Here is a 12,255-nt window from a genome sequence, read left to right as displayed (position 1 = left end):
ACTGATTTATTTCTGAATGCACCCAATGGAATCTTCTTTTTATTATCATTATTAAATTCTCTCCAAATTTTAATATCATTTTCATCAATATTTCCATCATCAATCAATTCAACATTCAACAATTCATCTAAACCAATGGCCAGATCTTCAGAGGAAGCAATATGTGGAGATTGTACAATAACACCTTTTCTTGGGTTGTTCTGTGGACTAACCAAAGATAATACTGATGAACCATCAATAACCTTGAATGGTTTATAATTTGAAGTAACCCAAGTTCCAATAACTGGTGGACGTGGATCAGCACCATTGGAAATAACTTCACTTGGTTTAGTAAAAGATTGAATTTTCTTATTTGGTTGTGGAAGATCAAGTTCTTCTTCAGTACTTTCTCCCGATTCATATCCATCAAATCCATCATTATCAAACAAGGTTTTATGAAGATCATAATTAGAATCTTCCGATGCTTCAGCAGGAGATTTGTTACTAGGAGTTTGATTTGGATTTTGATTAGGAGTTGCTGTTGTTGTATTATCATCGGCAATACCTTCTCTAAATAATTCATCAGCATCCGCCATATTAATATCAATTTCATCACTTGATGATTCGTTATCAGACGAGAAAAAGTAATTGAACAAGTAAGTATTGTCATCAAAATCTTCACTATGGTGGTTCTTTTTCTTTGAAGGGTTGGTGTTGAAATCCAAGTTTATCAATTCATCATCACTGGTACTTGAATGATTGCTTTCATACTTCACAATTGGCTCATTTGTATTAAATTCAGTTTCAAATAAATCAAAGTCATCACCGTCTCCTTCTTCTTCATCAAATCCATTGTCTTCAAACTCTTTGACTAAGAATTTCTCTTCTTCTTTCAAAAATGGATCGTTATCATCATCATCGTCATCAAAATCTTCCACATTCGATGAACTAATAGAGTTGTGTCTGCTAACTTCTTTTGGAGTAGTATTGGTGGTAGGTGTATCCAAAAGACCATCGTCATCGTCATTCTCGGCGAGAGTAGCAATCAACTCATCTTCGTTGAATTCATACTCAGCATCAGAATTCAATTCTTCTTCACCAATTCTTGGAACATCCATTAATTGATGTTCAAAATCAAAAGTATCTAATGGAATATTTGAAGAAAAGTCAACATCAACTTCTTCACCTAAATCTTCACCCAAGTCTTCTTCTTCCTGTTGATCCACAGGAGCAGCGTGAAATTCTTCAACTGATGAAACTTCATCTTGTTCAGGATTATCAAATTCAAATTTAAGCTCGGGCAAGACAGCATCTGATCGCCTTCTACCATACTTGATCGAACTTTTTCTTCTTGGTTTTGGTTTCAACTCAGTAGAAACATCTGCCACTTCGGACTCGCCATCAACTCCGGATTCAGAGTGAGATTCAGCTTCTGATTCAGAATCTGATGCAATAGCAATATCATTTTTTGGTTTACTCTTCAAACCCTTTCTTGCTCTAGCAATCTGTAGTTTAACAAAATCGACATCTTCATCAGATGAGGAACTGTACATGATATCATCAGATTCACTCGATGAATAACCGGCATTTGATTTTTCTTCATCGTCAACACTGCTACTTGCATCAGAATCGACGGATTTGTTTGATTTATCAATAAGTGAATATAAACCATCAAGGTTGTAGTGTTCACTTTCTTCATTATCAGAGTTCATGCTGCGTGAATTATCTTCATCACTGTTGTTATTATCATCTTCTTCGTCTTCATCTTCATCTTGTTCGTCTTCATCGTCATCATCATCGGAGCTGACGTTATATTTTGACCAATCAATGGTCTTTCTTGGAATAGTTTTCTTTAATTTTTTACCAACGGTTTTACCACCACCTTTGCGGATACCTGGTGTTACCGATTTTCTGGAAGTCTTGTTACTTTGACCCATTACTTCCCTTTTGTGATTGTTTTGTTTTGATATATAATAGTCTTTGTGAAAATAACTGTTGAAGTCCTTTATAACTCTATACTGTTAACAAATTTAAAGTGATATAAAGAAATGGTTTGTAAAATAGCTAAAAATAAATGGATTTTTGGTTGAATTATTTCTAAAATTATACATAATCTGGAAACTCAATTAAAAGAAAAGAAAAATTATGAAAAGTAACAAACTGTTTTTAAAATCAAATAGTTGTTGTTCCCCCTTTATTTTTTGTTCTTTCTTTTAAAGATTAATGTATCTAAATGGTATTAATATATGAGATAGTATTATACTGTTGAATATCTTATCTTATAGGATGCGATATATTATGAACTAAGTGTTATTAATACTGGAGATGAGATTGGGAGAAATGTCTGGAGTGATAATACTAAAAAAAAAAATATGTTAACTCAAACTATATGTATATAACTGTAGTGCTTGTACTTCTAATGTGTATAACACCTTTGGAAACAAGTGGAAAACAAGATTGAATAGTATTTTGTTGATAATTAACAAAGCAGGACAAGAAGAAGATGTTGATATTAAACAGGAAAATTTTTTTTCTCTTTCCTGTTCCTTGTTTGTTTTTTGTTTGTTTGTTTGTTTGGTTGTGCGATGATGATGAAGATGGAATTGAGGGGGGCGAGGAAGGCGAGGGAGCGAGGGAGAAATGCACGGCAGCACGGGACGGGACAGATCAGAACAGCACGGCACAGCGCAGCAAATTTTAGTGCGAGATTAATTTTTCTTTTTCGTTTCGTTTCGCTTTTCTGATTGGAGGTAGAGAAATTTAATATCGGCTTTATACAGATGATTTCAATTGGGATTCAAGATGTGTATCACTATATCCCTCACAATGTAACGTACACTGGATACTTGCTCACAGAGAGACTGAATAAATCAATTTACTCCTTGAATCAACAATAGTACAACTACAATAGAAACAATGCTGGGTGGTGCACGACAATGTAACCTCATCTTGAGCCCCCCACTCACCCAATTCGACTTTTGCTATTTCATTTCACCCCTTCTAATTACATGATACTATCTAAGGAATATGCTCATTATTGCATATTACAGCTAGTTCGTGGGAGAAATGAAAGCCACAGTCAAGATAAATTTGTTTAGTACAAATGACGGAGGAAAATAGAAAAATCTCATGATTGATTTAAATTAATTCACACAGAATACATCGGTCTAAAAGTATTTTGTGTTATTGTGTTTTTAGTGGAGAGAAGGAGAATATTTTTGACACCTTTCTTCTTTTCTTCTTATCTTTCATTTCAATTCTATACTTCTTGTGATAACGTGTGCGTGTGTGTGTGTAGAAGTAGGAAGATAACCAAATATATCCAACGTATTTGTTTTACATTAGTATGTTAGTTTGATGTTACACGTTCATACTTTATCCCAAAACGGGTTAAATCAACAGAATATTCATCCCCTCGTCTATTGGTTCCTTGTTCTTTTTTTTACACTTTTTTTTAAAAATTTCACTTTTTTCAAGGAGCTAAAAATTATTATTACTATCATCAAAATCTTCACCATTACACCCCCTATTTATTTTTTTTATATTGCTTTCCCATCTTGATCGTATCCAGTTTTGTCTTCTTTTGTAAGATCTCACACGATGTTGTATTACAATTCTGTCTTCTCTTCCTATTCTTCCCCCTCTCTATTTATCTCTCCCCCCTTTTTTTTCAAATTTTTTACACTCACACGAACTTGCATCTCATCTCATCTCAGCTCCTATTGTTTTTCATTATAAGTCGTGTGGAGTTATTTTTCAAGTAATTGACAATTGCTACAATAGGGTCTAGTGTGGGTTAAATTTCACTTCATTAAGACTCTTCTCACTCCCCTCTTGAGTGAGTGTGTGTGTAAGTGTGGGGGTATGGGTTATTGTTCTGGGTCTGAATTCGGTAGATTCTCATCTCCTCAGTTGAATTACGTAATTGAAAATTTTACGCAAAAAATTATACCAATTTAAAAGAAATTCATTTCAACATGAAATTGTTGCCGTATTGTAAGTAGATACCGAATGGGACAAGATTAATGTATAATTACACAGATACAATTCTAGAATATTAATTACATACAAAACTAGAATATATCGTTCCTAACTATTACTACTGATTGAAATTGGCCATCTGGCTAGAACATTGATGCTCTCAGGGATTTTATCCATCTCAACAGTTAACACTTGAGTTACATTTCGTTTCTCAAGTTTGGATGATCTTTAGCGTAAGTTTGTATAAATTTCCTTCTAATTCCAAGACTCATATTGGGTCCTCCGAGTACGGTCATACTGAAGTCGATTGTTAATAAAATAACTGGTAAATTGAAAAGAACTGGAAATAATTCTATCGTATTTGTGCATTTCAGTGTATAAATTAAGAGATACACTCTTTGCAGATTGTTGGTTTATTTTTCACATATACAAACTAACAAGGATCAAAAGTTCTGGATAATTCATAAAAAAAAAACAAACTATTTGGACAATGAAGTTTTGACTTCACTCAAAGGAGAAGGTAGTGTTGATACTTCTTAGATTAGAGAGATTAACGCAAAGAGTTGAGCGTTATGGAATAGCGTAGCCCTTTCTCTAATTCTACTTAATATCAATGGATTATAACTTTCGTATAGAAATTCATTTATTAAAACTAATTACATTGTGCTAGATATGATGATAAAGATAAGTTAGTAGACAACAAAATGGAACAAAATAAAGCACATATACACTGTTCATTAGCATCATGACAACGTTACAAAACTCAGTAAATTATCATTTGTAAAAAATCAAAACTAAACACTGACAAATTCGAAATAAATAAAATATCCTGTAGAAATAGAAGTATTTTGAACATTGCATTTTTTTGAAATTGGGCGGGATTGACTTTCTCTTTTATACTTCAACAAAAAAAAAAAAATAGGAGAAAAAACAATTTGTGCGTGTACCTGTGCTCAAAACCAAATTAATTATTATAGGAGAGTAAATCATCATATGGCCAAGTTATTCATGTCTAGTTTTGCCAATAGGGACTACACTATATATAGAGGCAATAATTTCCTGTTCAACAGCAATTATCACTTTGTTTTCCGTCCAGTCTGTCAATTAATGAACAAGTTCCGAATCACGGTTGTTGTCGAATCAATTTCCGCTTTTTTCTTTCCTTCTCCCCTCCACTCCGCTACCACGAAAATCATTCGATCATTGGGCGTACGAGAAATGAGGACAAATGGACAACCACCAAAAGGAGAAATCCGGGGTTGTCTGAAATTAACTTTCTTCTTCTTCTTTTTTTTTTTTTATTTTACAACAATCTAGACACCATAGACAACTTTTACCAACCAATGTCTGTTACTTTAGCTACTCCTCAGGAAAACTTGATTGAATTAACTTGGTCTGATGATAAATCATCCAAGTATCATAATATCTGGTTACGTGACAATTGCCATTGTTCAAATTGTTACTACACTTTAACCAAACAAAGATTATTAAATTCCGCTTTGATTAATCCAGATATTAAACCAAAATCTATTCAATTGAATGATACAGCCAAAGAATTGGAGATCACTTGGGATCAAGATGATCATGTTTCGAAATATGATTTCCATTGGTTAAGATTACATTCTTATCAGCCACGTTTAATTCCAATCACTGAAAAATTAAAAGGTGCAAATACTTTACTTGCAAGAGAATTATGGCAAGTTAAAGATATCGAGAATAATTTACCAAGTGTTGATTACAATGATGTTATGAAATCTACAGATGATAATGAAGATGCTATTAAAGATTGGTCTTTAAAAATTTGGAAACATGGATTTTGTTTTATTGATAACGTTCCTGTTACTCCTGAAGATACTGAAAAATTGTGTGAAAAATTAAATTATATTAGACCAACTCATTATGGAGGATTTTGGGATTTTACTTCTGATTTAGCTAAAGCCGATACGGCATATACAAATTTTGATATCAGTAGTCATACTGATGGTACTTATTGGTCAAATACTCCAGGTTTACAATTGTTCCATTTATTATATCATGATGGAACTGGTGGTACCACTTCATTGGTTGATGCTTTTAAATGTGCTGAAATTTTGAAAGAGAAGTATCCAGAAAGTTATGAAATCATGACAAGAATCAAAATTCCAGCTCATTCTGCCGGGGAAGAAAAAGTTTGTATTCAACCAGATGAACCAAGACCTATTTTTAAACTTGATGATAATGGTGAATTATTACAAGTTAGATGGAATCAAAGTGATAGATCAACAATGGATAATTGGGAGAATCCAAATGATGTACCAAAATTTTATGAAGCTATTCGTAATTGGGTTAGTATTATTAGTTCTCCAGAAAATGAAATCTTTTATCAATTGAAGCCTGGCCAATGCTTGATTTTTGATAATTGGAGATGTTTCCACCTGAGAACTGAATTTACAGGTAAAAGAAGATTATGTGGTGCTTATATCGAAAGAGATGATTTTGTAAGTAGATTAAAATTATTAGTTTTAGGTAGACAAACTGTTTTAGATGCCATATAAAAAAATTTTCTATCTATTAATTAATAAACAAACACAGATCTTATTGAATTTAAACAAAGATTGGAATGTTGTCCCAGTCCCATGGATCATTGAATCTCAAACCAATGTCCAATTTAGCAATATTGTCCAAATCATCCTTAGTCAAGTCAAAGTCAACAACAGACAAGTTTTGAGCTAATCTTTCTGGATTGTTTGATTTTGGAATAACAGCAATATTTCTTTGAGTAGCCCATCTTAATAAAACTTGAGCTGGGGATTTACCATGTTTATCAGCAATTGATTTAATAGTTTCATGTTCAAATAAAGTTGGGGTGTTCAAAGCTCTCTTGGATTCCAATTCCAAGAATGATTGTGGACCAAATGAAGAGTAACCAGTAATGGCAATACCAGCTTTTTGAACATATTCAATCAATTTTGGTTGTTGCAAGTATGGGTGATGTTCAATTTGTAAAACAGCTGGTTTGATAGTAGCACCTCTGATCAAATCGTAAATCAAAGCACCAGTAAAATTGGAAATACCAATAGATTTGATCTTACCAGCTTCAACCAATTTTTCCAAAGCTTTCCAAGTATCTAATAATGGAACATCTTCATAGTGGAAGTTATCACCATCACCACAGTAGAAACCAGGTGGGTATTTTTCTTCAATTGGAACAAATTTAAAAGCAATTGGAAAATGAATCAAGAATAAATCAACATAGTCCAAGTTCAAGTCACTTAAAGTTTTGTTTAAAGCAGTTTCAACATTCTTTGGATCATGGAAATTGTTCCATAATTTAGAAGTGATGAATAATTCTTCTCTTTTAACTAATCCTTCTTTAATGGCTCTGTTAATACCTTCACCAACTTCTTTTTCATTACCGTAATCTTCAGCACCATCAAATAATCTGTAACCAGTTTTGATAGCATTGTAGATTTGGTCAGCAGCAGTTTCATTATTGACTTTCCAACATCCGAAACCAACTAATGGCATTTCATAACCAGAGTTTAATTTAATGGTAGGAATAGTAGGAGTAGTAGACATGGTTCTATAGTATGTAATTGATGATTTTGAAAACAAACCACTAGAATAATTGAAGAGAAATGTCGATCTCTTTATAGTTGTTGGAGAAGTGAAAAATTTAAACATTATTTCAGGGGGGAGATTTTTCGCAAGGCAGATAGAAAGTCTTTCCGAGTTGTGGGATTTTTTCTTTGGGGGCAATAACTTGCTATTAGCAATTTCTTTTCAAAACGATATGCACTAAATGTAGCTATTCAAGTTAAGAAAAGGTCTTAGATTATATTGCTGCGATTATATAATAGATCTCGATTATTGTTAAAGCGGAGCAACTACTTGTTCTGAAATCTCTGGGGGAAAGTTAATCCGAAAAACAATACCAAATTATTTCTCTATGATGTAATTATTTTCTCCTTCCTCCCCACTATCTGAAACACAAGCTTGAACGTTATTAACGGGGCAATTCACAAACAACCCCACGAAGAAAGATAGAATACTTACCGCCCGAAATATCGTGCAATTTTGTGTTGCTATGTTTCACGTGACTCTGGATTCAGAAATGTAAAAAAGAATACAGTTTATTAATGCACTATATATTTGAAACCTAAAAAGCGGCGCTTAACTTTTCGCTTAATCTAATTTGATCTTGTACAGCTCTAATCAAGTATTCAATCATAATCAAATCTTGGTTGTGGTTATTGAAAGAATCAGCAAGATTAGTAAATGGAGATTTATTAAGTAAATTGTTTGATAATAATCTCAAAATATCTAAATCAGCATCTGATTCAGCACCATTTTTAGTTGATGAATTTTCAATGAATTTCAATACAGATTGAATATTTTCTTTAACTAAATCCAAGTTTTGATTCAAGAATGAAACATCATTGTTTTGATTAATGGTGGTAGTACCAATGATTTCATTTGGAATTGGAGTGAAAATATATGAATTATTTGGAGTAGAAGCTTGTTTCCAACCAACTTGTTGAGCAGCAATAGCTGGTTTACCAACACTAGCAGCAATATAAGTAGTAAAAGTAGGACTAGTAACTTTGTTATCTTGAGTTAAATATTGAACATTTAAATAAACAGCAGGATATGGGAAAGCTCTATCAACACCTTTTGAATAAAAATCATGAATTAATGAAGTAATATCATCTATTTTATTAGAACTTCCAAACCATCCCAATACTGATTCTTTAGGATGAGCTTTTTTATATAATTGATATAATGATTTATGAACTTGTTCTTCAATAGCAATAGAATCACCAGTTTCATTAATTGGAACCATAAAGGCATCTTTAATTTCGATTTCTAATCCATCATCTGATCGAGACCCTAATAAAGTACCAATAATTCTTTTATTTAAAATTTGTTGTGATATAATTTCTAAAATGGTTAAAATAGCTGGGGTTTGAATTTTAACATTAGCTGGTCCATTGGCAGATCCAGCAGCTGGAGCTATAACATTTGGTCTGACCAAATGCATAAATGTATTGTTTGATTCAGACATCGTTAGATTAACAAAAACTTAATGGGATTCAGTCCTATGGATAGTAGTGGTCGTTACGCTTGATGAACAAATATTTTTCTCTTTCTTTGAAGAGCTTTGGGAAGAGAAAAATTTTCAATTCAGATCGCCCATATGCAGGAAATTGGTTTTGTATGGTAGTAACAGTTGTTCAAAACTTACCTAGTAAGATCAGATGAAACATGTATGTATCATCTAGGGATAGATGGAGTATGATATATATGTATGACGAGATAAAAGGAATCATGGTTTATAGTTGGTTATTTGATGTAGATTAGAGTAGAGTTTCTGGTTTGAACAGACCGAGCCATTTTGTTTTGCCTATAGAACCAGGAAATATCTCTGCCTTATAGTAATTGCTACATTTAGATCATTACAGGGTAAAGAAACCACTTCTGAGATGTATGTTTCCGATTGTCAAACTAGTTAATGTAACATAACATCTACTTGCCATGTTATAATTATTGATGATCTCGCAAAACTCATCGTTGTTTAGTCGTGTCACCTGCCCATAAAACAGTACCGAGAAACTTTCTTTAATTTTTTCTCATTCAGTATTTGTTATTTCCTGTTAATCACAGTTAATCATTCTTATTACCGCTACTACTACTACTACTACTACCACCACCACTACAACCAACAGCAATGACAGCAGGGCCATCTAGTCTATCCAACACTTCCGATGACACTCGTGACTATAGTCTAATGTTACCCCAATTAAAACAACTAAACAAAACTTGGATTTTCAGTGAAGAAGCCGTATTGGAAGATTCTCCTACTCGACAGCAACGAGTTCCATTAGCCATGGAATTAAGACTTAAAGAATCATTAATTGATTTTTTAATTAAATTAGGAACAAAATTAAAACTTGATAGTAGATCAATGTTAGCAGCTACCACTTATCTACATCGATTTTTTATGAGAGTTCCAATATCACAATCTAAATATTATGTTGCTTGTGCTGCTTTACTTATATCTTGTAAATTAAACGATACTTATAGACAACCTGATAGTATTGCTAAGATTGCATGTAATATGAAAGCTCCACCCGGTTCAAAACCAATAGATACTACAAATGAAATTTATTGGAAATGGAAAGATCAATTATTATTCAGAGAAGAATTAATGTTGAGAAAATTAAATTTTGATCTTGATTTAATATTACCTTATAATATCAGGGAATGGATTTTTAAAACTTATCATAATTCTGATTCATTTAATGAAAAGAAAATTAATATTTTGAAAATGACAACTTCTTTAATCGAAGCATTATCGGTGCTACCACTTATATTATGTTATGAAATGAATGTTATCTTTGGTGTTTGTATGATTATAGCTATTGTTGAAGGTAGAAGAATGGAAGAAAACAAAGATTTATTCTTGCCTGATGGATTGTTGAGGGATTATTTGAATACTGACTATGAAACTTGTTTGAAATGTTTTCATTTCATCAAGAAAATATTGAAAGCAGGTCAAGAAGAACCAAAATATAGAAGTAATACACCAATGTTTGATAGAATGAATAAGATTCTGATTGAACAGTTTGAAGCCGTTGGCAAGGGTTCCAACAGAGTCGATACTAAGGTAGATCAGAATTCAACTGAAAAGAATGATAAAGAGGAGGAGAAGAAGGACACGAAAGAGGAGGAGAAGAAGACTTCTGCTGGAGAAACAGAAAAGAAGAGTACCACCAATGAGATTGCCAAACCAGAGGAAGACAAGCAGAAGGAAGCCAGTGAGCAGAAGGAAGCCAGTGAGCAGAAGGAAGTCAGTGAGCAGAAGGAAACTAGTGAAACGAAAGACACCAATAACTCGAAGCCAAACGGTACAGAGGAATCCATTGGTGATAAGCGAAAACTTGATGAAAGTTCAGAACAAGGACCCGAGTCTAAGATAGCAAAAAGTTAAGTATCTTCATCTCTTGTATGTATATTAAATGTACAGTATGTATTATTACAAAAGACATAATAATTCCTTAGCAACTTGTTGATCCGATAGTTCGGAGATGTTGGATAAAGAGAGCGAAAAAAAAATCTCACACTTGAGATCAACCATTATCCGCTCATTCTACAACCACGGTTTCTTTTTTCTTTTCTTTTTTGCTTTTCTTTCTTTAAAGCGTTAATCAACATAGTATTCATTCTAGTTGTCAAATCCTATCTTCAAACATGGATGCACATGTGGATATATTCAGAGACCTAGATGCATCCTTGATGGAGGTTTTCCAAAGAGGACAATTTAATAGATACCTAGATCAGTTTCCACAAGATGAAAGGAATGAAAGAATTAGTGATATGCAAATTGCTTTACAACGTCAAAGAGAATTACAGAATCAATGGAAATATTATCATATTAATTGGTATTTAACATACATCCCATTGATAGTAATACACTATAAAGCTATTTGGAAAGACTTAACATGGAGAAATATTAAACATTATGTAGTGGAAGCAGTTACATTGGCAGCAATTATGATAGTCAGGGCATTAAGATTCACTACTTTTATAATTGGATCAGGAATATATTTCCAAGGGATTATTCGAAGATTATTTATCTTTTGTGATGTTATTACATTTTCGGATAATTTCATTAGGGATGTATTGACTTATATTTTGAAAGATTCCCCAGCAATACTTGAAAGATTAGAAGTGATTCATTTTCATAATAACAAAATCATGTATTTTTTAAAATATGATGAATATAATGATTTATCAAGTTTTCAAATTATAAAAATGATTTATGTTAATATAACAGCTTCGATGTTGCAAGCTGATTGTATATCCACTTCAGAGTCTTCAACTTGTAAATTATTAACAAATACATTGGTGTTTAAGTTTTCCCATGTTTTACAACAATATTTCCCTAAACTAGGTGATTCTTCATTAAAATTCATCACATTGTCTGTTTATATGACTTATGCTATCATTGGTGATATTATTTGTTTAAATATTCTTCTTTTCTTATCATATAATTTATTAACTCGATTCTTGGGTTATAAACAAATATTTTCAGGTCTTCGACATATGCTATGGAGCAGTTTATTTACTTACTTAGTTTAGCTTATTATTATTATTATTATTATTTATCATAAACATTCACTTCTATTCTATTTGAAGATTACAATCTATATATATATTATTCATGCTGCGGCGCATTCTATAATTTCCTCTTTTGGTATTTCTGGCCGAGGAATAAGGAGACTCTATTGTTTTGCAAGAAAAAATTCCATGCCC

General features: G+C 32.4%; 6 protein-coding genes across 6 annotated transcripts; 3 read left to right on the top strand and 3 right to left on the bottom strand. All coding sequences in view use genetic code 12, as the record gives it.

The window, feature by feature from the left end:
* Window positions 1-2: 2 nt before the first annotated feature.
* Window positions 3-1,916, bottom strand: IFH1 (Ifh1p; the record flags this gene model as incomplete). The annotated part of the gene is made up of 1 exon (XM_002546471.1): window positions 3-1,916. A coding segment is annotated over one exon (1,914 nt), but the record flags the coding sequence as incomplete, so codon positions are not given.
* Window positions 1,917-5,303: 3,387 nt separating this feature from the next.
* On the top strand, window positions 5,304-6,494 carry CTRG_05994 (uncharacterized protein; the record flags this gene model as incomplete). Its single annotated transcript, XM_002546470.1, has 1 exon — window positions 5,304-6,494. The coding sequence occupies one exon, from the start codon at window positions 5,304-5,306 to the stop codon at window positions 6,492-6,494; it is 1,191 nt and encodes a 396-aa protein (XP_002546516.1).
* Window positions 6,495-6,543: 49 nt separating this feature from the next.
* CTRG_05993 (NADPH-dependent D-xylose reductase II,III) lies at window positions 6,544-7,623 on the bottom strand (the record flags this gene model as incomplete). The annotated part of the gene is made up of 1 exon (XM_002546469.1): window positions 6,544-7,623. One exon carries the CDS (start codon window positions 7,621-7,623, stop codon window positions 6,544-6,546), a length of 1,080 nt encoding a protein of 359 aa, XP_002546515.1.
* Window positions 7,624-8,098: 475 nt separating this feature from the next.
* CTRG_05992 (uncharacterized protein) lies at window positions 8,099-9,004 on the bottom strand (the record flags this gene model as incomplete). Its single annotated transcript, XM_002546468.1, has 1 exon — window positions 8,099-9,004. The coding sequence occupies one exon, from the start codon at window positions 9,002-9,004 to the stop codon at window positions 8,099-8,101; it is 906 nt and encodes a 301-aa protein (XP_002546514.1).
* A 663-nt stretch (window positions 9,005-9,667) lies between these two features.
* On the top strand, window positions 9,668-10,930 carry BUR2 (Bur2p; the record flags this gene model as incomplete). The annotated part of the gene is made up of 1 exon (XM_002546467.1): window positions 9,668-10,930. The coding sequence occupies one exon, from the start codon at window positions 9,668-9,670 to the stop codon at window positions 10,928-10,930; it is 1,263 nt and encodes a 420-aa protein (XP_002546513.1).
* Window positions 10,931-11,190: 260 nt separating this feature from the next.
* Window positions 11,191-12,081, top strand: CTRG_05990 (uncharacterized protein; the record flags this gene model as incomplete). Its single annotated transcript, XM_002546466.1, has 1 exon — window positions 11,191-12,081. One exon carries the CDS (start codon window positions 11,191-11,193, stop codon window positions 12,079-12,081), a length of 891 nt encoding a protein of 296 aa, XP_002546512.1.
* Window positions 12,082-12,255: the final 174 nt, after the last annotated feature.

The sequence above is a fragment of the Candida tropicalis genome (genome assembly GCF_000006335.3).
Source record: "Candida tropicalis MYA-3404 genomic scaffold supercont3.11, whole genome shotgun sequence".
NCBI lineage: Eukaryota > Fungi > Ascomycota > Pichiomycetes > Serinales > Debaryomycetaceae > Candida > Candida tropicalis.
Note: the sequence above shows the minus strand (reverse complement) of the source record. Positions and strands in the feature narration are given on the sequence as shown.